The sequence below is a fragment of the Phyllopteryx taeniolatus genome, chromosome 11 (assembly GCF_024500385.1).
Source record: "Phyllopteryx taeniolatus isolate TA_2022b chromosome 11, UOR_Ptae_1.2, whole genome shotgun sequence".
NCBI lineage: Eukaryota > Metazoa > Chordata > Actinopteri > Syngnathiformes > Syngnathidae > Phyllopteryx > Phyllopteryx taeniolatus.
The window spans coordinates 19,878,805-19,903,284 of record NC_084512.1 but is presented as its reverse complement, the minus strand read 5'-3'; the positions used below and the strand labels follow the sequence as shown (position 1 = coordinate 19,903,284).

Genomic DNA, 24,480 nt, shown 5'->3' with positions numbered 1-24,480 from the left:
CTCATTTGAAACCCTAACCTTGGCTTGAAACCCTAATCGTGTTCTATGGAACCTTAACATTTTGATGACAGTTGAAAGAATGATGGCAGACACGTAGCTCACTTGTACTAAAGAAGACATTTTAATGTAAAAACATGATTGCATTTGATTCATGAATGTAATCATTCTAATGTTATATGCTAGTGTGGCGGTGTCGTCGACATTGCTTCAAGTCCTTTCAGTTGAGTGTCAACGTCAAATATGAACAAAGTTCTCCCGCTTTGCTTGTGTCACTCAAAGGCTCGATCTTCTTGGAAGTGGAGATCGGGCGTCTGAGGTCGTGTGGCCTAAGGAGCTCTGTGTGACACACACACACACACAGCTTAATCTTTCCAATTGGTTGCTGTACCTAATGAAGTGTCCGGTTACTGTATATTGATCACATTCCCGCGCGCATACGAACAGTTTTTATTTGGACGCTGTGCCTAATGGAGTGTTCAGTTTGAGTACATCACATGCTCTTAAGGAGACACATTTTACTTTAACTGCTTTATATTAGTGTTTTTTGTTTGTGTGTTCATAGTGTGGTGATGCACTTTGTGGGTCCGCGAGCGCTGCTGCGTCCCTGCAGCGCTGCGACGCTCTGCGACTGGAAGCAATATTCCGTCTTGTGCTTCACTTTGCTCACCAGAAGTTTCCCCGAGCAGCAAAGTAGCTCAAACACCTCCTGAAAAAAATATATACAGTTATACTCGCCATTAATGGGAAATATTTCCTGATCTAGTGAAAGATTTTTCTAAAGAGAACTTGTGTTTGATAGAGTAAAAGAGTAAATGATAAACAATATTTTATGGACAGATGAAACAAAAATAGAACTTTTTAGCAACGCACACAAACCGCATGTTTACAGTCGAACACCCTGCCATCAGTCAAGCATGGTGGAGGATCCATAATGCTTTTTTTACATCTGGTACTGGAGGACTTGACTGAATCACAGGTATCATGAAATAAGAAAATGATCAAAAGATTTTACCGCAAAATGTCTTACGCATTGTGAGAAACTAGGTTTGAGGCAAAGATCATGGGTCCTCCAGCATGACAAAGACACAAAGCGCACATCCAAAAGCACACAGGAATTAATGGTTGAAAAAGACAAATGGACAGTGGCTTGAGATTATTTTTTTTTTTAATCCACATTTAAGTACAGTTCTGTTGTATTTTACTTTTCAACTCACATTTGCATTTAATATTTGAGAACTGTTTGTTATCAAACCTTTATTTGGGTACAATTTTTATTACGGATGTTCGATACTATTTATTTATTTATTTTATTTTTGTTTACCGATACTTGTACAAGTATTTACTCTTGAGTACTCACAATACCGAGTACCGATAACGCTAGTACTTTTGATACATCAAATTTCAATTAACACAATGACAAAAGATTATGAACAAAAACCTCTCTTTCTTTCTGATGCACTCGATGAGTCGCCATTGTGTCAAATGGCCACAATGACTTACTCTATGTCAGATTTTTTATTTTATTTTTTTTTGCAATATGTATCGGTGGCCGGTATTGACAGCCTTCACGAGTACCTGATACCTTGAAATAATGCTGGTATTGGCCCGATACCGATACCTGGTATTGGTACTTGCCCATCCCTATTTGGTTTTTTTTTTAACCACTAGGCTAAAGTATCAGGAAACACTTTTAAGTGGACATGTTGCTTGTTGTGACGTACCTCTTTGCCCACTTCATTGATGAGAAAGATTTTGTAGATCAGATTGGTGTAAAGGCGACTGCTTTGCATCTTCTTGGCCACAGGCTGCGGGGTCCTCACGCGGACCACAATGCCTTGATCGCTGGCGTTCAGCCTCAGAAGCGGTGCGCTGATTTTGGCTGAACGGGGGAGAGAGAAAACTGCACTTTAGTTTCAGAAATTCGGTAGGCTTGTTTTTCCACGAGTCGACGTGGGAAAAAGTCAAGAAGCCATTCGCAAAAGTACAATGGAGTTATACCGTGTGTGTAAAGTGCTTACGCTCAAATCTGTTGCTCCTGTGTGATGTTACATTAGTTTGTGCTAGCTTGTTATTCAGGCTAGCATGCTAGGTAATACTGTACTATAGAGCCTCATGTGACAGTGGTTTGTTTTGTTAATTACTGAATACAGTTCAGGATGTGTACATGCTAGATGCATAGTGTTGATGCTTTATGATCATCTCCATTTTAAGTGCTTTGCTGCAATTTTCTGGTATCGATACGCAATTCCAACCCTGGCTGGGGCGGGTGTCAATTGTTCTCGGATTTTCACTATTCACGGCAGGGTTCACTGTTCCCAGGAGGTCTGCCATTGAGTTCGAAGCGTTTTATTTTCCTTAGGTTACTTAGGTCTTGGTTTTCCTCTTTGTTTTTAAATGCTTTTAATCATGTAAAGCACCTTGTGTATGAAATGCGCTACATGAATACATTTGCTTTGAAGCGACTACTTTAACCCCAACTGATTTTGCCAGATTTCTTTGAAAATTCAGCCCCCAAAACCTTTACCTTTCCCTTTTTGGAATTTTGTAGACGTCTCCTGTGAGTCGACCAGCAAAAAGGTCTTAAGAAACCAAGCCGGAAAAGACCCAGGAACTCAAAACTTGTTTGAGGCGGCCATTTTATTTCCTTCAAAGACGAACTCCTAAAGATTTTGTCTGATTGCTACCAAATTTGAACTGAGTATCTGAGACAGATCGCCAATGCTAAAAGTCAAGTTATTTTAGTTTTCGTCATTGTTTGTGAAGTTTGATGATGTTGCACAAATGTCTGCTGTATCATAAGGACGAGTATATAGATGTGAAATAAAAACACTCACTGTGCCATCGGGGGCTGAATTTGGGGGAGAGGACCCACTCTGACTTGCTCGAGGATGAGGATGAGGCTCTCAGTCTGGCGTAGTACCACTCTTGGAGGTCCAAGGTGACGCCGCTGAGGTCACATTGGAGCTTGCGGATGCCCAGGCAGTCGTCCATCTCCCGCCACTCGGCATTGCCGTAACTGAGGAGCAGAAAGAGAAAACACAACCACGTACATCATTATGATGTCGATTGTTTCCTTTCGCAAAAACAGGCCAGTTGCTACACCTCTTCCATTGAATTCATTATACATTTTAAATGAGGAATATTTGTATGCATAATTTGAATAAATAATTAGAACATTAAAACTACAAAAAAAAATTCTTAAATTATTAATATAAAATCATTTATTCAAAGTTTGTTATAGCTGTGAAAAAATGGTTTTTCAGTACTCTTAGAATCAAATAAAAAATATCAAATGCAGTTAAAATTTTAATATTTTTTAAATATATTTTGGTGGCGGGGTAGAGCGTCTGCCTCACAGTTCTGAGGACCGGGGTTCAATCCCCGGCCCCGCCTGTTGCATGTTCTCCCCGTGCCTGTGTGGGTTTTTTCCGGGCACTCCGGCTTCCTCCCACATCCCGAAAACATGCAGGGTAGGTTAATTGAAGACTAAATTGCTCGTAGGTGTGAATGTGAGTGCGAATGGTTGTTTGTTTATATGTGCCCTGGCAACCAGTTCAGGGTGTACCCCGCCTCCTGCCCGATGACAGCTGGAATAGGAAAAAAATAAAATGTGTGTGTGTGTGTATATATCATGTATATGTATATATACACACACACACTTTGGCATTCATAAAAAAAATGCCATTTGTATATTAGCCATTTGAAATATGATTCTGTCTCAAGGGTCCTTGAAAGGAGCCTTGTGGGACTCTACGTATGTGGAGACTGAGAAACTGTTCCTCTTCATGTTTAGCAATATTAAGTGGAAAGACTGAGGCAAAAAAAATCAATAAAGTACTGATTTTGTGCGCGTGTAATTTGCTTGTCTGTGTCCTCACATCTTCCACTGGACGTCGTAGCGCACGTCGCTGCTGTTGGCGGGCGGTGTCCAGCGGAGGACGTTCTTAAAGTCCACAGAGTCAAAGATGACATTTGCGGGAGGAGCTGATGACACTGTGGACACAAAAAAAACAACAACAAAGTCCAACATGATAAGACAATAAATTGTAAATAAAACACCATTTGACTTAAGTGGGTTTTTTTTTTTTTACCTGGCACAGCGACACAGGTGGACAGGTTGAGCAGCAGCAGCAGGGCCCCAATCAGCAGGCTATTCATTTTGTCGACTGTGTCACTGGACCCTCGAGCCGCCAACCTTTAACACGCACCCACTTCCTCTTTACTTTTTCTTTTTTTTTTTTTTAAGTTATAGATCACAGACCACGTCCTTTTACAGAAGTCCACGTGAACAATGACTAAGCACTTTTTCAACATGCCGGCACAACCGAAAGTATATACTATCCAGTGGATATAAAAAGTCTACACACCGATGTTCAAATGCCAGGTTGTTGTGATTTGACAACAGAACAACTAGGATATATCATTTACATGTTTTCCCACAATTGATGTGACCTATACAACTCAACTGAAAAACAAACTGAATTCTTTTAGGAGGGGAAGTAAAAATAAACTGCTTAAATGAGCTTGTGCAAGTGTGGACACTCTCATAACTGGGATGTAGCTGTGTTCCGGATTAACCAATCACATTCCAACTCATTAAATGGGGGTCAGCAGACACTTGCCACCATTTAAAGTGCCTGTTAGAACAGCTGAACTTTATTTGGGGTTGCCCAAACAAAGATGAGCTATTCTTGTAGGCTTTTCTTGACATTTTTTAAATCAGATCTTACAGCACAGCCATGGCCATATGGCGCAATAGTGAAATTACCAAGAAATGGATGTGCCTCCAAAAAAGCCTGCTAAAACAACCAAACTTGATTTGGGGTTAATCAGCGGCACTTAAAATGGTGGCAGGTGCGCTTACTCCCATTTAACGAGTTTGAATGTGATTGTTAATTTTGAACACAACCACATCCCCAGTTAAAAGAGGGTGTGCACTCGGGCAACCACATTATTTCAGTTGTTTATTTTTACCCGCCCTCGAAAAGATTACAAAAATAAAAAGACAATTAAAATGGAGTTGTGCAAGTTATAGGTCACAATACATTAATACAGTATGATAAAAAGCTCGTATTGGAACCAGGGTGTGTAGAATTTTCCACTGTATGTTGTCATCTACTTTCCAAAGTGTTTCCTCAAAGTTGGAAGCACACGCTTGTCCGAGGATGTCAATTTGGAATCTAGGATTACATTTACACTGCTAAATAGCTTTGATTTATCCTTCATGTTGTTGTTGTTGTTGCACATACGGTTTATACGAAATGTTACATAATCCACAAACCCGACTAGGGAAACTATAAAGATTTATTGCTTTGTTTTTCTCATGCCTATGAATGTGAAAACAGTTACATGTTATATAAGGTATTTTTAAGTCACAAAAGGGTAACCTTTTACTCCATCGTAGTTTATGTATTTATTTAAAATATATTGGGTTTGCAGGTGTTTGTAATCATTTGTAGTTTTGCAAAAAAAAATTTAAAAGAAAAAACTCCAGGAATCCAAAAGTAACATTTTGTAAAACGTTTGTATGAAAAACACATTTTTAGTCAGCTAAAAGTTCATACTAAAATGTGAAATTAATACCCATTCTGAATATTTAAAATATTTAATAATACACACAATTTGGTTATATAAAAATTGCAATATGAAAAATGTAATCTGTTGAAATAGATTTTAAAAACAATTTTTGTTTGATTGTTTGGAACAGGGGTGTCAAACTCATTTTTTGTCACGGGCCACATTGTAGTTATGGTATCCCTCAGAGGACCATTCTGACTTGTGAAGCCATATAAATGATCCTCTCATATTATTACATATACATAAAAAAATTGATGGATAAACAGTTTTGAAATAAGAAGCCAGGAAAAAACAGCAGCTTGGTAACAAATAAGGCTGGCAATATTTCAAAATGATTAAAAGTGAGGACAATTTGCAATTTTGGTATTCAAGCAAAAAACATTAAGTCGAACCACGACCACGGGCCACATAAAATGATATGGCGGGCCGGATCTGCACCCCGGGCCTTGAGTTTGTTACCTGTGGTTTATAACATTAATATAAAAATGTTAAATCTTTTCATAAACAAAATAGCTCTAAATCTAAATATCACACTTTTAACATTTATATACAAAGTGTACAAAATATGTATCATAATTTTTTACATTTATATTTGTACTTTAATATTTTACAATTACATTTGAAACAAACATAGTATTTTAAAATGAAATAGCTTCCTTAAGTATATTTCTGAAATGTTGATTTATCAGAAAACTTGACTTGGCCAACGTGCAAAACAAATAAATACCAGGAACGAGGATGACGAGTGTGACTGGTGAAGCGAGTTACTGGAAGCGTGTGTGCGTCCCACTTCCACTCTGCAGGCTACACGCATAGAGGAAGGAAAATTCACCAGCGGGCATCTACGCAAACACATGCTGCATCACACAAACGCTTTCAGTCTGTTCGGTTCCAGGGGAAGGCCTTAAATGTCAGCCATCACGCTTCTTCAGCCGCCGGCTCAATAGTCAACACGATCTGCATGTTGACAAGATCAAGATGTTGCTTTCTCTTTGGGTGAAATGTTGACCCCGTTTACATTGAAAGTCACACTCATTTTGTGACAGATTAAATAAGTTCTGTTGAAATGTTTCTGTCGCTGCATATTTGTGACCATGTAAGGGCAACAGAGAACTGACTTTAGATCAGTGCATCCATTCTGCAGCTGGAATAAAAAAAAAAAAATCTTTTTACACAGTGCAGCACTTAATGTGTATTTACTTTTTCAAGTATTTATTATGTATTCCTATTAGCTCAATATATACTGTTTAATGCCATTTTCATTTGTTATCGATTATTTAGTTTGTTTTATTTATTGTTTTTGTTATGATCATTTGAATAGTACATTTTTTTTTTTTTAATGGGAATTTTCTTTTAGTGTTACTTAGACAAATCTGCCACGTAATGCTAAGCTAATTGCTAATGACTCTGTATCTGCTTCACTCACGAACTACAACATACAATATTAAATGACAAACCCGAATTAAGTGCGATAACAAACGTACCTTTTTCATTCTAACCAATATCTATGCAATGTAAATTGTCCTAGAAGTTGTCTGTATAGTTTTCCCCATAGACAAACGGACAGAAGTCTTATAACAACATTGGTATTTGTTTTAGGTGTTTATTAGAACAAAAATGGCACAAAACAGGAAACGTACACCAGAAGGCAGAGACACTGCAAGCCGATACTGGACTACTGATTGGTTTTGTAGATTGATAGACAACTCAAGTACTGGCATGTTGGAACTAAAATAGTGCATGCGTGAAAGCCATTTATAGCTTTTAATGCGGTCTGCCATACAATTCTAAAAACATACTATTAACAAAAACCTACATAGACTTACAATCCAGTGTATATCATATAAACATAGTGTCGGAGAATTATTGTTATTATTTTTTTGTTTTTTAGTATGGAGGACAAAAATGGCTAGATGAAAAAATACATGAACATCTCACAATTACACAACAGCAGTAAAGCAGCAATTAATTCAATCATGACATTTTTGCCTAAAAACGCAAAGGAGTCTGTCTGCCCAATAAGGCAAAGGAGAGGTCTCTTTTTCCCCCCCAATAAAATACTGAAATGAAGGAGGAATTTAATTTTTTTTTTTTTTTTAGTGCAATTCTTAGCGGGACTATTATCTAGGTGCAAATGGCATCGTTAAATGACAACAGGGAAGTGTAGGGCCACGACCGCTGGAAAAGTATCTTGTGTGAGTCAAGTCTGGCGTGTGTGTTACTGTAGATGAAGGTGCCACATGCTCAAAGCCCTCAAACAAAAATCAATTCTCAGCAAGAACCACAGGATATCGGTTCACCTAGCTGCAGCCCCGCGTGCTATCAAATGATGCACCTTGGGATGAGTGGCCAACAAGTGGTTTACAAAATACATGGCATGAAATACTTCCACTTGTGGTGCTTTTGAAGACTCAAAGGACATTATGGGAAAGTGTACAATTATTTACATAACAACCGCCCCTTCCCCTCCAGTTTCTCCGTCCATGACTTGAGCAGCTAGGCTGGGTGAGGCTCAAGAGCCACTTTCCAAGCGACAGCTAACACACAACAATGCCTGAAACACTGCCATGCAGTCACCCACACTCCCCCAAGGGCGCGCAGCCCCCGCTATCATGTCAAATCCAAAATGGAAGCAGAGCCGCAGTGAGTGTTGTTGGACACCCGGATTAGCGTTAGCTTCTGATAAGCGGCGCATGGTTATTTATTAAATTTAACAAAACATACATGTAATTATAGTATATTTAGTTAATTCAACGTGACAAGCTGTTTGCGACCCACCAGGTGAGCATCCCTGCACTTATTTTAAATATGTTACACATATTAACCTCAGTAATCTAACTAACTCACCTACAAAACATATAAACGCCTTCCAGTTCGCTCTCCACTAGGTCAGTCTGGTGTACTTTCTTTCAGCTATTACGTGGATTCCCAGCAAAAGTAGTTTTACTCTATTCAAGTGGTGTTACACATCTCTTTATTCGTGCATGACAGCTAAGACAATCGAAATGTTTCTTAAAACATCGGAAACTCTACTGTGTTAAAGTCAACTCTTGGGGTTGCAGTGTAGTATCGCAAGTGACGTTTACTTGATCCCACGCCGATTCGCCATTCGCAAAATTACTTGCACGGGAGAGCCCAACAATTATCCGCGGTAAAGCACACCTATTGGCACTTCTGTTACACCCAATATGGCATCCAAATGCCATGCTCCTTTCGAGGCATGTTAGAGGAGGAGGTGCTAATGTTGCCCACCGGCTGACAGCCAATTAAGTGGCCAACTAATGCTAGTCATTTGCGATGTTCTGTGTATACATTTCTGAGTATCTATGTGTCACAGTATGAAAAAGAAAGGCTCATATGAAGGTAGTATTTGGTGTTTTTAAGAGGTGCCAAGCGGCGACATACAAGCAAGCAGCCTCGCACTTTCAAAATCAAATCATCTGTTAGCCATTTATTTTTAAAGGCAATGTTCTAAACTGAGTTTGAAATTATATTAAAAGTATTCCGGGATCATAGTTTGGGGTACAACCTATACATTAGTGATTCCTGAACTGTGGTACGAGAAAGAATTGCTGCCAATTGCTGTACTTTTAAATAAAAGTACAGTTCAGTTGTATTTAACTTTTAAGTTCAATGCATTTAAACTTTAAGAACTGTTTGTTTTTAAATTTGATCTGCAATGTATCTTATATGAATCATTATTTACTGTCAGTCTTAATTTTTGTATATTCAAGCGAAGGGTTAAGGTTTAAACTGTGCATAACGTTACAGTGGCTTACAATAATATTAATTAGTACTTGGTGTAACTGATATTTGGCATCCATTAACCGCAATTTTTCGCTATTGGCGTCATGGCTTAGACCCTAACCCCCACGAATAGCACGAGTTTTCTTTGAGGGGACTTGAGCAGTGTTGGCCTATTAATGCTCATGATATACAATATGCTAACCGAACGTTTGCCTTTTGAAAAAGTCAAACCTTCAGCCACGGTAGCCCTCCATGTCCTCGTCGAGCGACAGCCTGACGACGACGTTGCGTCTCTCGTACGGATCATTGTCCGGGGTCTCTGCGTCTTCCTCGATTTCATCGCTCCCCATGTACGCCTGCGGCTTTTCCTCTTCCGCATCGCCCACGTCATCCTCACCGGATGGATTTGGCTCGCCGGAGGGCTCCGACTCGCCGGGCGGCTCCGACTCGCCGGGCAAGGCGGGCTGCTCCGTCAGCAGCAGCGGCGAGGACGAGTTGGAAACCGCCAGGGACACTTTGGGCACCTCCTCAACGCCTCCTTCGAAGTGCTGTGAGGCACAAGAGGGTCAAAAGTCAGAAAAGGGCATAAAATTGACATCATGTGCGGGCGAGAACAGCGCACAAGGAAGGGTGGCAGCTCGGACGAGGCATTGGTCTTTTTCCGGCAGATCATGAGGAGCAAAGTGGAGGCTGCAGCCAGGACCAATAGTGACCCCACCACAAGGATGACAGTGTGTTCTGTGTTTAAACAAACACACAAAACATAACAAAAAATATCATGAGTATCCATGTAATGTTAAAAGCCTTTTCCCCATTGAAATGAAGTTAATCCCCTGTTCCAGCATCCCCAAAAAACACATTTTATTTGTTTCGTGTTTTTAATTCAAACGTGGGTTTTCTCCGGGCTCTCCGGTTTCCTCCCACATCCCAAAAACATGCATGCTAGGTTGTTCGAAGACTCTAAATTGCCCGTAGGTGTGAATGTGAGTGCGAATGGTTGTTTGTTTATGTGTGCCCTGCGATTGGCTGGCAACCAGTTGAGGGTGTACCCCGCCTCCTGCCCGAAGATAGCCGCGATCCTCGTGAGGAGAAGCGGCTCAGAAGATGGATGGATAAAATAGTACCGTCTTGTACAAAAACAAAATCAAAGAGAATGTAAAGAAATAAACTGGCTTTTTAAAGTGTAATTACTGAACATACGGCAGTAGTCATGTGATGGATGGAAACCCACATTATTATTTTTAATAAAGTATACATTTATGTGCCACCAGTGATAAAAACACACTGTTTAATTCTTATCCCACACTTTGATGCTATTGAATGGACTAAACTGTTTCCCTGCACAGGCTGAGGGCAGTAGTCCTGCGTGCCGTGAACGCTGATCCTCTCCAGCTCCCCCCTGATGACGGCGCAGTGTTCCTGCAGGCCGGGGTCCACGGGCAGCTTGCGCTCGCATACTTCCTCGGTGCAGCGCAGGTGGGTATACTGCTTCTGGAGAGACGCCCCAAATAAACAGACACAATGAGGACAAGGGGGTCTCCAACCTTTTGAGTCCAGAGATTTTTTTTTTTTTTGTTCCAAGGCCCCCCAATAATCCCAATGCCAGTTCACTATGTATATCCCTACACGGCAGAAGAAGTAAACTGTAACATGAGAATAAAGTTGTATTTTTTCAAGAAAAAGTCAATCTTTAAAACAAAGATGTACTTTGTCAGAATGAAAAGTCATAATCTTATGGAAATAAAGTCTTATTTTTCCAAGATTAAGTCAAAGTTTGATGAGGGAAGAAAGTCACTTTAACAAGTCATACTAAAAAATAAAATTTTATTTTCACAATATTTCATCTTTTATTCTGGAAAATAAGCTTTGATTCTTTTGTACCCGTTTAGTCCCAATTTAAACTCTTAAACCGGCTTCAACAGCTCCTTGGCACATGATTGCCACTAGATGGCGCCAAATTAATGAGCACTAAAACAGATTGGGAAGCTCTTCAGCGAATAAGATAAGATAGGTCCCCCCCCCAAAAAGAACATCTGCAATATGCAGGGGTTCACTGTATTCTCGTAAAAATATGCCTTTTGTTTAAAAACAAAACAAACAAAAAAAAAAAAACAACCACAGGACTTTTTTTTCTACTAATAATTTTGTTCTAGAAGAAACATACTTTATTCATGGAGCGATGTTGGATCTATGTGTTGATAGGTCACAATCATATCAGGAATTTTTTTTAAAGTAATTGGTTTATTACGCCAGTTGCCATATATTAATATGCCCATGTATTTCTTTAATGATAACACATGCTTATTTAAGACAAATTATTTTGACTAACTCCAGAGCTAGGGTTCACAGACCACCCAGTTTGAGAAGCACTGACTTAGGAGTCCTACCTTGCTGAGGGTGACGTCATATTTGAAGACGGGCAGAGGGTTGTCGAGCTGCTCGTGTCTCCTCTTCTTGCCTCTGGAGTCCAAGCGGGGAGGAAGTCCATGCTGGTACATGAGCCACGGATGCTGGAAGCTGAGCAGGACGGTGTTATCCTTTTGGTCCAACACGGTCACAGGCGGGAGGTCCAAAGAACCTGGACAAAAACAGAAACATTTCTGTCTCCGCTGTGCTTGTCACTGTTATAGTTGCGGCAACATCCCTGAGCTAGGTGACTATCTACGGCTAAACGAGGAGAATAGAAAGCAAAAAGCAAGAACAAGAGAGAAAATTTAATTCTGGTTGAGGGGCATTGAGATAATTGCACATTTGTTGTTTAACTTTTGTGATTGATTTTTGCTGTTTTTTTCCTCCCAATTTCCAACAGGTGTTGTTGTTGTTGTTACTGCTTTTTCCTTCCAGTTTCCCTCAAGTGTTGGTATTCCTTTTTGCTCTCTCGCTTTCACATTCAGGTTCCCCAACAACGGTCCAGCAGGTGGTGTTATCGTGGTCTGTCTTTTTGCTCTCTCTTTTCTCTCGGTCTCCACTTAAAGGGGAAACCACTGCGCCCGAGGAAGAACAACCGATTAGAAACAGAAGGCGTCACCGACGAGTTTTCAGTTTTGAAACGGGTAGCCCCCCTTTAAAATCATGCACTATAAAAAAATGTTTTAAAAATCCTGGAAACTCCGCATTTGGAATGAAGCACCTGCCTGTTTGGAAAACATGGAAATGTAATAACCAGACTTCCATTATGCCTGGATCAGACTACAAAACAATTTTGGTCTTTCCCAATTGCACTATGTCAGACTACTGCCATGAAATCTTGCCATATCTCGGTCAGACAGTGGCAACACTACACGACATCTATTCCGATACCACCGCATCCCATCTTTTGGGATCACTGGGCTTTATCTTGTCAAATCAAACACTGTCGGGGAGGCAGAACCAGAAAACGTGTCACCGGTCAACACGACCAGGTATACCCGTTACCATGGCGATGATAACAACACTGGATCGCGCCAATGTATTGTGTTGGAGGGGGAGAACAAAAAGAGGAAAAGCGTCGTGTTGTAACCGATGTTCAGGAGTGGGCTGTCCATTTATGAAGAGCTCGAGGTATGTTCGCGTACTTTGAATACGATACGGCTCACAAGCAGGCATCGTAATGTTACGTAGACTAGCAAGCTAGTGCTAGCACCAATGTTTGTATGAACTGTAAACATGGCGCCGTTCTGTCCAGTCATGCTCTAAAGCTTCAGTAAACACTGGTTCGTACACGTGAATAAATGTTGACTATGGCACCCAAGTATGTTGACGACCGGCAAAATATGTCGGGCCCCATCTGGGAAATCGCCCATGATAGCTAATGGGGCCCAAATCTGGGCTAAAATCCTGTAGTCTGAGCTCACATTTCTGAGTGGCAGGAGAGTCAATGAAGTAGCTGAAGGAAATGCCATTGGCGGGAGCGGCCTCTGAGTCCTCCCCCGCGAGGACGGCGGTCACCATCAGTAAGTAGTCGTCCCTCTGGTCCGACAGGAAGGAGATGTTCGCCTGGAGGTCAGGCAGATCCACCCACAGCGGAGCGATGACACTGGGGAAAGACACAACACAACAACTTAGCACTTTGTGTTTCGCTTGTACTTAGGCTTCTTCCATGTGCTCACACCACACAAAGGTGCCAGTCAATGTGGAATATTTTTAGAATCAATTATTCCAACGGTTAATCAAATAACTGGATTAAAGTTTATTGCAAAATCATTTTTGTTTATTAACCAATTCTTGTTGTTTATTTGGTAATGTTTAAATGTTACACCTAACAAAATGAGCAACAATTCATCAATACGAGAGGGAGGGATGTTGTACTCGCCAATCTTTTTGAAACTGAGAGCTACTTCTTGGATAGTGATTAGTGTGAAGAGCTACTAGTTTTGATATACATATATATTTGATATAGGCTGCTTCAGTTTCAACTACATGTCATTAACAGGTTATTCATATAATGGCTGCAAATAACGATTATTTTCTGAAGAGATTAAAAATCATGTTTCAGTTACTGGTTTTGTAACATGTCAGAAAATTGGGAAAAATGTTGAACATTGTTTTCCAAATAAAAAGCAGACTTTTGAATGTCTTATTTTGATTAAACACCAAAGATAGTCTGCTTTTATTGGAGGACCATAGAAAAAAGAGACAATTTTATGTAAAACTATGGCTCTAAGCAACTAATCGCTTATTCTTAGATTATTAATAGGATGATCAATTAGTTGTCAATTAATCGCTTAATTGTGATACCTATATACACCAGTGGTATCAAAGAAAAAGCAAATCATCTTTTACTACTCAAAGAACAAAAGACACACACCCGTCGGACAGCTTGCCAATGTCCACCCGGAATCGCAGTCCCGGAGGCGGGTGGTCGTAGGTCCACGCCACCTTGTTGACCAGGTTGCCACAGTGCAGAGTCACGTTGTTTGGGGGTGCCACTGAGGAGATACACGTTGAACACATGTTGTTCTTGATTAGGGCAGCACGATGGACAAGTGGTTATCACATCATTTGCATATACCACCCGCTCTACGCCCACATTTGACCATATATGGTCAGTGCACAAGCACCACACAAATGTAAATGAGCCATGCTGATCAACGCTACTGTTTGAGAAGAGTAAATAGTGGTTCCAGGCAAAACGAAAAAGAAGAAACGCAATTTTTCAGAGACCCAAATCAAAGTGCTTATCGGCAAGGTGGAGGCGTATGGGGTGCCGTTTGTGAAGTGGCTCAGGCTCCAAATAACAGTAACATTTTGTCAAATTTTGTTTCAAACGATGTTTAAAAACTGTAACAGTCATTTTGTGTACAGGATAAAGAATATATGCCTGTGAGTATTGTTAAATTATCTGTCTGTTGCTCCAACGTATGTTTTCAAATATCTGCTGCTTCTAAAAATCGCAAATATCGATTCTAATCTTTAGCATGTCATTTTGCATTGTTTGTTAGCATTCGCCTAAGGCAAAAATATTTGCTTTTTTAAAATACGCAACATGTAATTTTTGTTGTTGTTGTTTTTTGACAGTAAACATCAAATGGGAGTGGCATTAAACAGCTCAAAGCCTCTTTTTTGACCAATGGTTCACTATTTGTCAAACTGCTGCTGATTGTGAATTGAATTCACTGCCACCATACAGCTCTCCTATCTCAAGGTTGCGCTCACAACTCAAAGAAAAAAAAACCAAGAACAAAAATCATCCGAATGACAACTCTCATCTAAAAAAAAAACTAAGTCCGGTCACTTGTATCAAGGCGATGCTGTTTTATATATATATATATATATATATATATATATATATATATATTTGATTATCTATCTATCTATTTGATTAACATTTGATAATAAGTGAAAGTGGACATGTGAGAGACATCATTATACAATCTGGCTTTAATTCACCATTTTACCAAATGTCTTAAAAAAAAAAAAACATTTAAAAAAAGAGAAGTGTCTGCTGCAGTAAGGACTTTCTGTCGTCAAGTTAATTTTGATCGGTCACATACTTTGTGCAGGAAGTTGCATAAGGCTCTTTCAGGCCCCGTTTTGTGCGTATCCAACATTGCTTAAGTGAGGTCACTGGTTCCTAAACTACATTTCCCTTTCTAGGTGGTTGTTACCCTCACGCTTACTTATGTACATACTTAAATGTCATTCACTGCGATTGACGACTCTTTAATTAAAATATCCATTAACAAAGATATCCCTTAACATGGAGGACTGGCAGTGAATGAGCTAAATTACGTACTCTCTATGCTATGGCCTTTGCCTTACACAGAACTCAGCAAAGCTAGTCAACGTAGCATCCCACCATGAGATAAGGGAGAGGTTTACACAATGTCGATGTTTATGTTCACACAGGAGCAGCAGCAACACCTCCGGTTCCCTTTTTTTTCTTTTTAAAAGCACACAAACACTGGCATGTTCTCTCAACAACACAACACGAATAATTGCCTTTGGGGCTTTCATTTTGTAACCAACGATAAACACACGTGTTACAACCTGTGACGAGGTAAATATATGGGCAGAGACGCGCTAACCACAACAGTGAGGTTAGCGCACCAAAACCACAGCGCTCACTTTCACTCCCTGTAATACCACTGTCGTAGGTTTAGCTGCCAGTGATGCGGCTTCACTTTGACGCAAAAATACCCATTGCTACTGTGCCTGTTTGCAATCACTCATGTGTGTGCTTTAGAACGAGACGAGCGGATTGAGCTTGGCGTAGACCCGGTAAAACATGCCGAGGTGACGTCTGCTTCTGAAACAGGAAGAGAAAGGGGAAGGCATTCAAGGACAGGGAGCTGACAGGCCTGAGCTGTGGTCTACAGTGGGAACGTGGCACCTTAGAAAGCACTGAAAGCAAAACTAAATGTAGAGGGATGCCTTTTTTTCCCCGGGATGGCCCAGTCGAGTGTTTATAATGATTCACGGTTGTGTGTGCTAAACTTTAGTTTACTCGACCATTTAATAACATCACTGTGCTGTTATAACTGCTGATATTTTGGTTTTCACTTCTGCCTGAATAAATACACTCAACCCCTGCTGATTCATAAATCACTATTCAAGAACTCAGCTGCTTGCATTTTTTTTTTCATTGAGTATTCATTGAGAAACTCAGCTATTTGCCTATTTTCGTGCGATATGATACCGCCTAAATGCCCTGTCCCTCCTAAGGGAAGGAGGGAGGAGTAGCTATTGTTGGCTGGTCAACGTGTGACCGGTCAACGCAACCGGATACACTCGTTACCATGGCGGCGACGACAACAACAATGTGCCGCGCCAATGTATTGTGTCGGGGGGGGAAAAAAAGAACAAAATGAGGAAAAACGTGGTGGTCATGGCCGGTGCTCGGGAGATGTTCTTTCAAGGACTGCTTGAAAGAACACAAAGGTTCAAAATACGCAATCCTTTTGGTCGACGTCAAGGTGCACTGTCGGAGTTTTGTCGTTGATATGTCACACTACACGGAAGATATCCCAAATAAAAAAAAAACCTTTTCTTTTTGGCGTCGCAGGGCTATCGTAGGGCCAAATCGTTGGTCGTGGATTATGTCACACTACAAGAAATTTTGTTGTTCCCGACAAAATGTGTCGGGTTCGATATCGGCCGCGATAGCTAATCGGGCCAATATCACGGCTAAAATCCTGTAGTCTGAGCTAGGCATTAGGGTCCTACAAATTTGAAAATCACACTAAAACATAGTAAAACTACATGACCACAGCATATTTTTTTTGTTAGTTTTTTTATCTGGTTGGTTTGTGTTCTATTGTCATCACGTTTGTCATAAAATTGTGCCTATTTAGAATGTGCCGTAAGGAAGGATTTGAGGGGCGGGGGGGGGTGTTTAAATGACTTGTACTCTTAGATAATAACCCCCATGTCACAACACATTATTAGGTAACCTTTTTCAAGGCGACGTCACATAGAATTGGGCTGAGAGGTCCAAGGAGCTTCACACAAAGCAGGGAACAATACTGTGAGTCCTGAATACCAAAACAATGTCCACGCCAGGTCAAAATTAAATGTTCTTTGCTTTCATCTTTGCTTTGAATTACATTTATGTTCATCTTCTGATCTTTGAATGTTAGCTACAGGAAAAAGAACCAAGGCTGAAAGTCTTCTCTCTTATATTTGCGCCCTCGGCAAGCAGAACGAGGTACAACCCCAATTCCAATGAAGTTGGGACGTTGTCTTACACATAAATAAAAACAGAATACAATGATTTGCAAATCATGTTCAACCTAGATTTAATTGAATACACTACAAAGACAAGATATTTAATGATCAAACTGATAAACTTTATTGTTTTAGCAAATAATCATTAACTTAGAATTTTATGGCTGCAACACATTCCAAAAAAGCTGGCACAGGTGGCAAAAAAGACTGAGAAAGTTGAGGAATGCTCATCAAACACCTATTTGGAACATCCCACAGGCGAACTGGCTAACTGGGAACAGGTGGGTGCCATGATTGGGTATAAAAGGAGCTTCCCTGAACTGCTCAGTCATTCACAAGTAAAGATGGGGTGAGGTTCATCTCTTTGTGAACAAGTGCGTGAGAAAATAGTCGATCCCTCAGGCGGTACTGCATCAAAAACCGACATCAGTGTGTAAAGGATATCACCACATGTGCTCAGGAACACTTCAGAAAACCAATGTCAGTAAATACAGTTCGGCGCTACATCCGTACGTGCAACTTGAAACTCTACTGTGCAAAGCAAAAGCAATTTATCAGAAACGCCGCCGGCTTCTCTGGGCCCGAGCTTATCTAAGATGGACTGATGAAAAGTGGAAAAGTGTTCTGTGGTCCGACGAGTCCACATTTCAAATTGTTTTTGGAAATTGTGGACGTCGTGCCCTCCGGGCCAAAAAAGGAAAATAACTATCCGGACTGTTATGGACGCAAAGTTCAAAAGCCAGCATCTGTGATGGTATGGGGCTGTGTTAGTCCCAATCGCATGGGTAACTTACAGATCTGTGAAGGCACCATTAATGCTGAAAGGTACATACAGGTTTTGGAGAAACATATGCTGCCATCCAAGCAACGTCTTTTTCATGGACGCCCCCCTGCTTATTTCAGCAAGACAATGCCAAACCACATTCTGCACGTGTTACAACAGCGTGGCTTCGTGGTAAAAGAGTGTGGGTACGAGACTGGCCTGCCTGCAGTCCAAATCTGTCTCTCATTGAAAATGTGTGGCACATTATGAAGCGTAAAATACGACAACGGAGACCCCGGACTGTTGAACAGCTGAAGCTGTACATCAAGCAAGAATGGGAAAGAATTCCACCTACAAAGCTTCAACAATTAGTGTCCTCCGTTCCCAAACGTTTATTGCATGTTGTTAAAAGAAAAGGTGATGTAACACAGTGGTAAACATAACCCAGTCCCAGCTTTTTTGGAACGTGTTGCAGCCATAAAATTCTAAGTTAATGATTATTTGCTAAAAACAATAAAGTTTATCAGTTTGAACATTAAATATCTTCTTTGTAGTGTATTCAATTAAATATCGGTCAAACATGATTTGCAAATCATTGTATTCTGTTTTTATTTATGTTTAATACAACGTTCCATCTTCACAGGGGTGTCAAACTCATTTTTGTCACCGGCCACATCGTAGTTACGACTTCCCTTGGAGGGCCGTTAGAACTGTGAACCCATATAAATGAAAGATTACCTTATATACTGTAATTACAGTATACACAACACATTGATGAATAGTTTTGAAATCAGAAGCCTATGGAATTTTTGTTTTCCACTATTACATTTCTTTTCAAAGGGGGATTGGTAAAAAAAAAATGCTTTCAAATATCTCAATGGTATTACACCAGAACACAATGAGCAATTTTGATTTGCTTTCACAGGCCACATAAAATGATGTGGCGAGCCGGATCTGGCCCCCGGGGCCCCACCTGTGCTCTATCGAATGATATACAGTGCATCCGGAAAGTATTCACAGCGCTTCACTTTAACATTTTGTTATGTTACAGCCTTATTTCAAAATGGAATAAATTAATTTTTTCCTCAAAATTCTAATTGAAAACTCTAAATTGTCCATAGGTGTTAATGTGAGTGTGAATGGTTGTTTATCTGTGCCCTGCGATTGGCTGGCGACCAGTCCAGGGTGTACCCCGCCTCTCGCCCAAAAGATAGCTGGGATAGGCTCCAGCACACCCGCAAACCTAGTGAGGATAAGCAGTACGGAATACGAATGGACGGATGGAACTAACTCATGCAGCTACGACAGTAAATTCCATTTCCTGTTTCATGGTTATCATCACACTTGATCGCCTGTAGATTAAATACCAACGCAACAGACTGCGGGACAGATTTTTTTTTTCTATTTATGAGATTTTCTGCAGTGAAAAAATGGCAAACAGCATCTGCAATGTGAATGTTTAGTCTTGAGTAAGACTAAAAACTACAAAGCAGAAGTTATTTGTTTGTGTACACAGCAGCGTTTAAACTTAAGGTCCAATGTCAGAAGAAGAAAAAAAAAAGAAGAATTAGCATTATGGTGCTTGGCGCAAAAAAAGCAGCCCTATGGGGGGGGCACAAGCCAGTGCAAACTGTAGGCCGGTCCCAAGCCCGGAATAATGCAGAGGATTGCGTCAGGAAGGGCATCCGTCTTAAAACTTCGCCAAACAAATATGAAATTTAATCCAAAGAATTCCATACCGGATCATTCGTGTTAACAACGTCCGCCACCGACACCGCCAACCTGAAGGGCGCCGGTGGAAATTCAGCTACTGTGGGTCGAAGTAGAAGAAGGTGGAAAGCGGGTTCTTCGGCAGAAAGAGAAGAGGAAAGCACAGAGGAGAGAACTGAATGTGGGGACTATGACAGGAAAATCTCGGGAGTTGGTTGACATGATGATTAGTAGAAAGGTTGATATATTGTGTGTCCAGGAGACCAGGTGGAAAGGCAGTAAGGCTAGAAGTTTAGGGGCAGGGTTTAAATTATTTGACCATGGTGTAGATGGGAAGAGAAATGGAGTCCGGGTTATTTTAAAAGAAGAGTTGGCTAAGAATGTCTTGGAGGTGAAAAGAGTATCAGATCGAGTGATGAGACTGAAACTTGAAATTGAGGGTGTTATGTATAATGCGATTAGTCGCTATGCCCCACAGGTAGGATGGGACCTCGAGGTGAAAGAGAAATTCTGGAAGGAGCGAGACGAAGTAGTTCTGAGCATCCCTGACAGAGGGAGAGTTGTGATTGGTGCAGATTGTAATGGACATGTTGGTGAAGGAAATAGGGGTGATGAAGAAGTGATGGGTAAGTACGGCATTCAGGAAGGGACACATGGTGGTAGACTTTACAAAAAGGATGCAAATGACTGTCGTGAACACTTTTTTCCAGAAGAGGCAGGAACATAGGGTGACCTACAAGAGCGGCAGTAGAAGCACACAGGTGGTTACATCTTGTGCAGACGATGTAGTCTGAAGGAGGTTACAGACTGTAAGGTAGTGGTAGGGGAGAGTGTGGCTAGACAGCATAGGATGGTGGTGTGTAAGATGACTCTGGTGGTGGGGAGGAAGATTAGGAAGACAAAGGCAGAGCAGAGGACCATGTGGTGGAAGCTGAGACAGGACGAGTGTTGTGGAGCTTTTCGGGAAGAGGTAAGACAGGCTCGCGTGGACAGGAGGAGCTTCCAGAAGACTGGACCACTGCAGCAAAGGTAATCAGAGAGGCAGGCAGGAGAGTACTTGGTGTATCTTCTGGCAGGAAAGGACAGAAGACTTGGTGGTGGATCCTCACAGTACAGGAAATCATACAAGGAAAAAGGTTAGCTAAGAAGAAGTGGGACACAGAGGACCAAGGAGAGGCGACATAGGGCAAAGGTAGAGGTGGCAAAGGCCAAACAAGAGGCATATGACGACATGTATGCCAAGTTGGACACTAAAGAAGGAGAAAAGGATCAATACAGGTTGGCCAGACAGAGGGATAGAGATGGGAAGGATGTGCAGCAGGTTAGGGTGATTAAGGATAGAGATGGAAATATGTTGACTGGTGCCAGTAGTGTGCTAGATAGATGGAAAGAATACCTTGAGGAGTTGATGAATGAGGAAAATGAGAGCGAAGGGAGAGTAGAAGAGGCAAGTGTGGTGGACCAGGAAGTGGCAATGATTAGTAAGGGGGAAGTTAGAAAGGCATTAAAGAGGATGAAAAATGGAAAGGCAGTTGGTCCTGATGACATTCCTGTGGAGGTATGGAAGCATCTGGGAGAGGTGGCTGTGGAGTTTTTGACCAGCTTGTTCAATAGAATTCTAGCACGTGAGAAGATGCCTGAGGAATGGACGAAAAGTGTGCTGGTGCCCATTTTTTAGAACAAGGGTGATGTGAAGCACTGTGGGAACTATAGAGGAATAAAGTTGATGAGCCACACAATGAAGTTACGGAGCAGAGTAGTGGAGGCTAGACTCAGGACAGAAGTGAGTATTTGCGAGCAACAGTATGGTTTCATGGCTAGAAAGAGTACCACAGATGCATTATTTGCCTTGACGATGTTGATGGAAAAGTACAGAGAAGGTCAGAAGGAGCTACATTGTCTTTGTAGATCTAGAGAAACCCTATGACAGCGTACGCAAAGAGGAACTGTGGTACTGCATGCGGAAGTCTTGAGTGGCAGAGAAGTATGTTAGAATAATACAGGACATGTACGAGGGCAGCAGAACAGTGGTGAGGTGTGCTGTAGGTGTGACAGACGAGGTGGAGGTGGGACTGCATCAGGGATCAGCCCTGAGCCCCTTCCTGTTTGCAGTGGTGATGGATAGCCTGACAGATGAGGTTAGACTGGAATCCCCGTGGACCATGATGTTTGCAGATGACGTTGTGATCTGCAGTGAAAGCAGGGAGCAGGTGGAGGAACAGTTAGAAAGATGGAGGCATGCACTGGAAAGAAGAGGAATGAAGATTAGCCAAAGTAAGACAGCATATATGTGCGTGTATGATAGGGGTGGTGGGGGAAGAGTGAGGCTACAGGGAGAAGAGATAACAAGGGTAGAGGACTTTAGATACTTGGGGTCAACCGTCCACAGCAATGGTGAGTGTGGTCAGGCAGTAAAGAAACAGGTCCAAACAGGTTGGAACGGGTGGAGGAAGGTGTCAGGTGTGTTATGTGACAGAAGAGTCTCTGCTAGGATGAAGGGCAAAGTTTATAAAACAGTGGTGAGGCCAGCCATGATGTACGGATTAGTGGTACTGAAGAGACAACAGGAAGCAGAGCTGGAGATGGCGGAAATGAAGATGTTGAGGTTCGCTCTCGGAGTGACCAGGTTGGATATAATTAGAAATGAGCTCATAAGAGGGACAGCCAAGGTTCGATGTTTTGGAGACAAAGTTAGAGAGAGCAGACTTCGATGGTTTGGACACGTCCAGAGGAGAAATAGTGAGTATATTGGTAGAAGGATGATGAGGATGGAGCTGCCAGGCAAGAGAGCTAGAGGAAGACCAAAGAGAAGGTTGATGGATGTCGTGAGGGAAGACATGAGGTTAGTTGGTGTTCGAGAGGAGGATGCAGCAGATAGGCTTACATGGAAAAGGATGACGCGCTGTGGCGACCCCTAAAGGGACAAGCCGAAAGGAAAATTAAGTGCTTGGCGCAAAAAATGGCATGTAATTATTATTGTGCACAAAGGCTAAAGATGTAGCACGCTAACGATTGTTTACAGTAATGTAATAACGTTCAGGTATTTATAATGCGACTTATGCAATTTCATTTTCAGGATGAAACTGTGCATTAAAGTCAACTCACTGATTAACTAAGTCACAGTAAAACTGAATTTGACTGATGTAATATGACATTAGAATCAGAATCATCTTTATTTGCCAAGTCTGTCCAAAAAACACACAAGGAATTTGTCTCCGGTAGTTGGAGCCGCTCAAGTATGACAACAGACAGTCAACTTACAGAACACTTGGAGACAGAAAGACATTGACAAAAAAAACCAAAAAAAAACAGTCATGAGCAGTAAAGGGTTGCTAGTTAAGGGTTGCTCGTTATCTGGTAATGCCGGTACATTTTTTTGGGGGGGGGACAATTGTGCAAAAAGATGCAGTCCTCTAGCACTTAGAGCAGTTCGAATGACTAATATTGCAATTAGGTCATTTACTGTAGCTAAACAATTTCCATGTTGAACTGACGTTTGCTAGGAATTAGTAGAGTCCCAGAATTCCTATTTAATTAATGTATACGTAAACAAGGATGTACACGTCGACATGCCAACAATTAGTTGTGTCCCGGCATTCCAAACCGGAAAGACTTCCTAGACGTGGGCAAGTTTTAACATGTCAAGTGGCGCTAAAGGTTAGCCAAATGAGGGTAGTCGTTTACCGTGGGCCGACGTCATGTACGAGAGGAAGAAAAAGACCACAGGATGGTTCAAACACGTCCACTCCATGTCCGCCTCGGTGCCGTCGACCTGAGTTCAACTGGCAATTTGTATGCTATCGACGCTAAAGCTAACAGGAAGACACACAAGCTCCCACGGCGTCCGCCATTCCCGAGTGGTGCGCGTTCCGCTCCTTTTTGTGGCCCGCCCTTAAAAAGAAGGGGAAAAAAACTTCTCAACTGCCCTGTTGCGTTCAAAGACCGTCAGATAGTAACGCTATCGATTGCTTTATCCATAGATTTGATGTTTCTTTTTTTAACTCATACATAAGCAGCGCACAGAGTAAAGCATATCCAAAAATACGACGACTTTATTAAAAAATTCCCTTGGTTGTCCGTCCAAAACTACGGAAGCGTATTGCATTCACTTGGATAAAAAAAAAAATAATTGCCCGAAAAACAGAAAAAAATAGTCAGAAAAACAGGTGGAAAAAAGATTTGTCCAAAAAACAGAAAAAAATAGTCAGAAAAACAGGTGGGAAAAAAATTAGTCCAAAAAACAGAAAAAAATAGTCAGAAAAACAGGTGGAAAAATACGGAAGCGTATTGCATTCACTGGGATAAAAAAAAACAAAAAACTCCTGTTTTTCAGAGTAATTTTTTGGAGGGCTTTGTTTTTCTGACTATTTTTTTCTGTTTTTCTGACAAATTTTTTTCCCACCTGTTTTTCTGACTTTTTTTTTCTGTTTTTCAGACAAATTTTTTTCCCACCTGTTTTTTTTACTATTTTTTTTTCTGTTTTTCGGACTAATTTTTTCCACCTGTTTTTCTGACTATTTTTTTTCTGTTTTTCGGAC

At 41.1% G+C, this 24,480-nt stretch overlaps 2 protein-coding genes across 2 annotated transcripts; both read right to left on the bottom strand.

Annotated features, from left to right (window-relative positions):
- Positions 1 to 27: 27 nt before the first annotated feature.
- Positions 28 to 9,693, bottom strand: il22ra2 (interleukin 22 receptor, alpha 2). Its single transcript, XM_061790893.1, has 6 exons — positions 9,556 to 9,693; positions 4,092 to 4,195; positions 3,879 to 3,993; positions 2,835 to 3,016; positions 1,722 to 1,879; positions 28 to 706 (listed from the first exon to the last, which is right to left on the bottom strand). Exons 2-6 carry the CDS (start codon positions 4,156 to 4,158, stop codon positions 557 to 559), a joined length of 672 nt encoding a protein of 223 aa, XP_061646877.1. The 5' UTR covers positions 4,159 to 4,195; positions 9,556 to 9,693; the 3' UTR covers positions 28 to 556.
- LOC133486149 (interferon gamma receptor 1-like) lies at positions 7,167 to 23,843 on the bottom strand. The gene is made up of 7 exons (XM_061790892.1): positions 23,627 to 23,843; positions 14,111 to 14,231; positions 13,158 to 13,339; positions 11,712 to 11,902; positions 10,656 to 10,815; positions 9,947 to 10,062; positions 7,167 to 9,872 (listed from the first exon to the last, which is right to left on the bottom strand). The coding sequence occupies exons 1-7, from the start codon at positions 23,691 to 23,693 to the stop codon at positions 9,558 to 9,560; spliced, it is 1,152 nt and encodes a 383-aa protein (XP_061646876.1). The 5' UTR covers positions 23,694 to 23,843; the 3' UTR covers positions 7,167 to 9,557.
- Positions 23,844 to 24,480: the final 637 nt, after the last annotated feature.

Coding starts and splice junctions, on each gene's coding strand:
- il22ra2 (XM_061790893.1), bottom strand. CDS start 4,158: ATGAATAGCCTGCTGATTGGGGCCCTGCTGCTGCTGCTCAACCTGTCC. Junction 1,880..2,834: donor ATTCAGCCCCCGATGGCACA/GTGAGTGTTTTT, acceptor TCCCCCGTTCAG/CCAAAATCAGCGCACCGCTT. Junction 707..1,721: donor TCAATGAAGTGGGCAAAGAG/GTACGTCACAAC, acceptor TATTTTTTTCAG/GAGGTGTTTGAGCTACTTTG.
- LOC133486149 (XM_061790892.1), bottom strand. CDS start 23,693: ATGGAGTGGACGTGTTTGAACCATCCTGTGGTCTTTTTCTTCCTCTCG. Junction 13,340..14,110: donor ATTGGCAAGCTGTCCGACGG/GTGTGTGTCTTT, acceptor GTCTTTCCCCAG/TGTCATCGCTCCGCTGTGGG. Junction 11,903..13,157: donor CTCTCCTGCCACTCAGAAAT/GTGAGCTCAGAC, acceptor GTTTTTGTCCAG/GTTCTTTGGACCTCCCGCCT.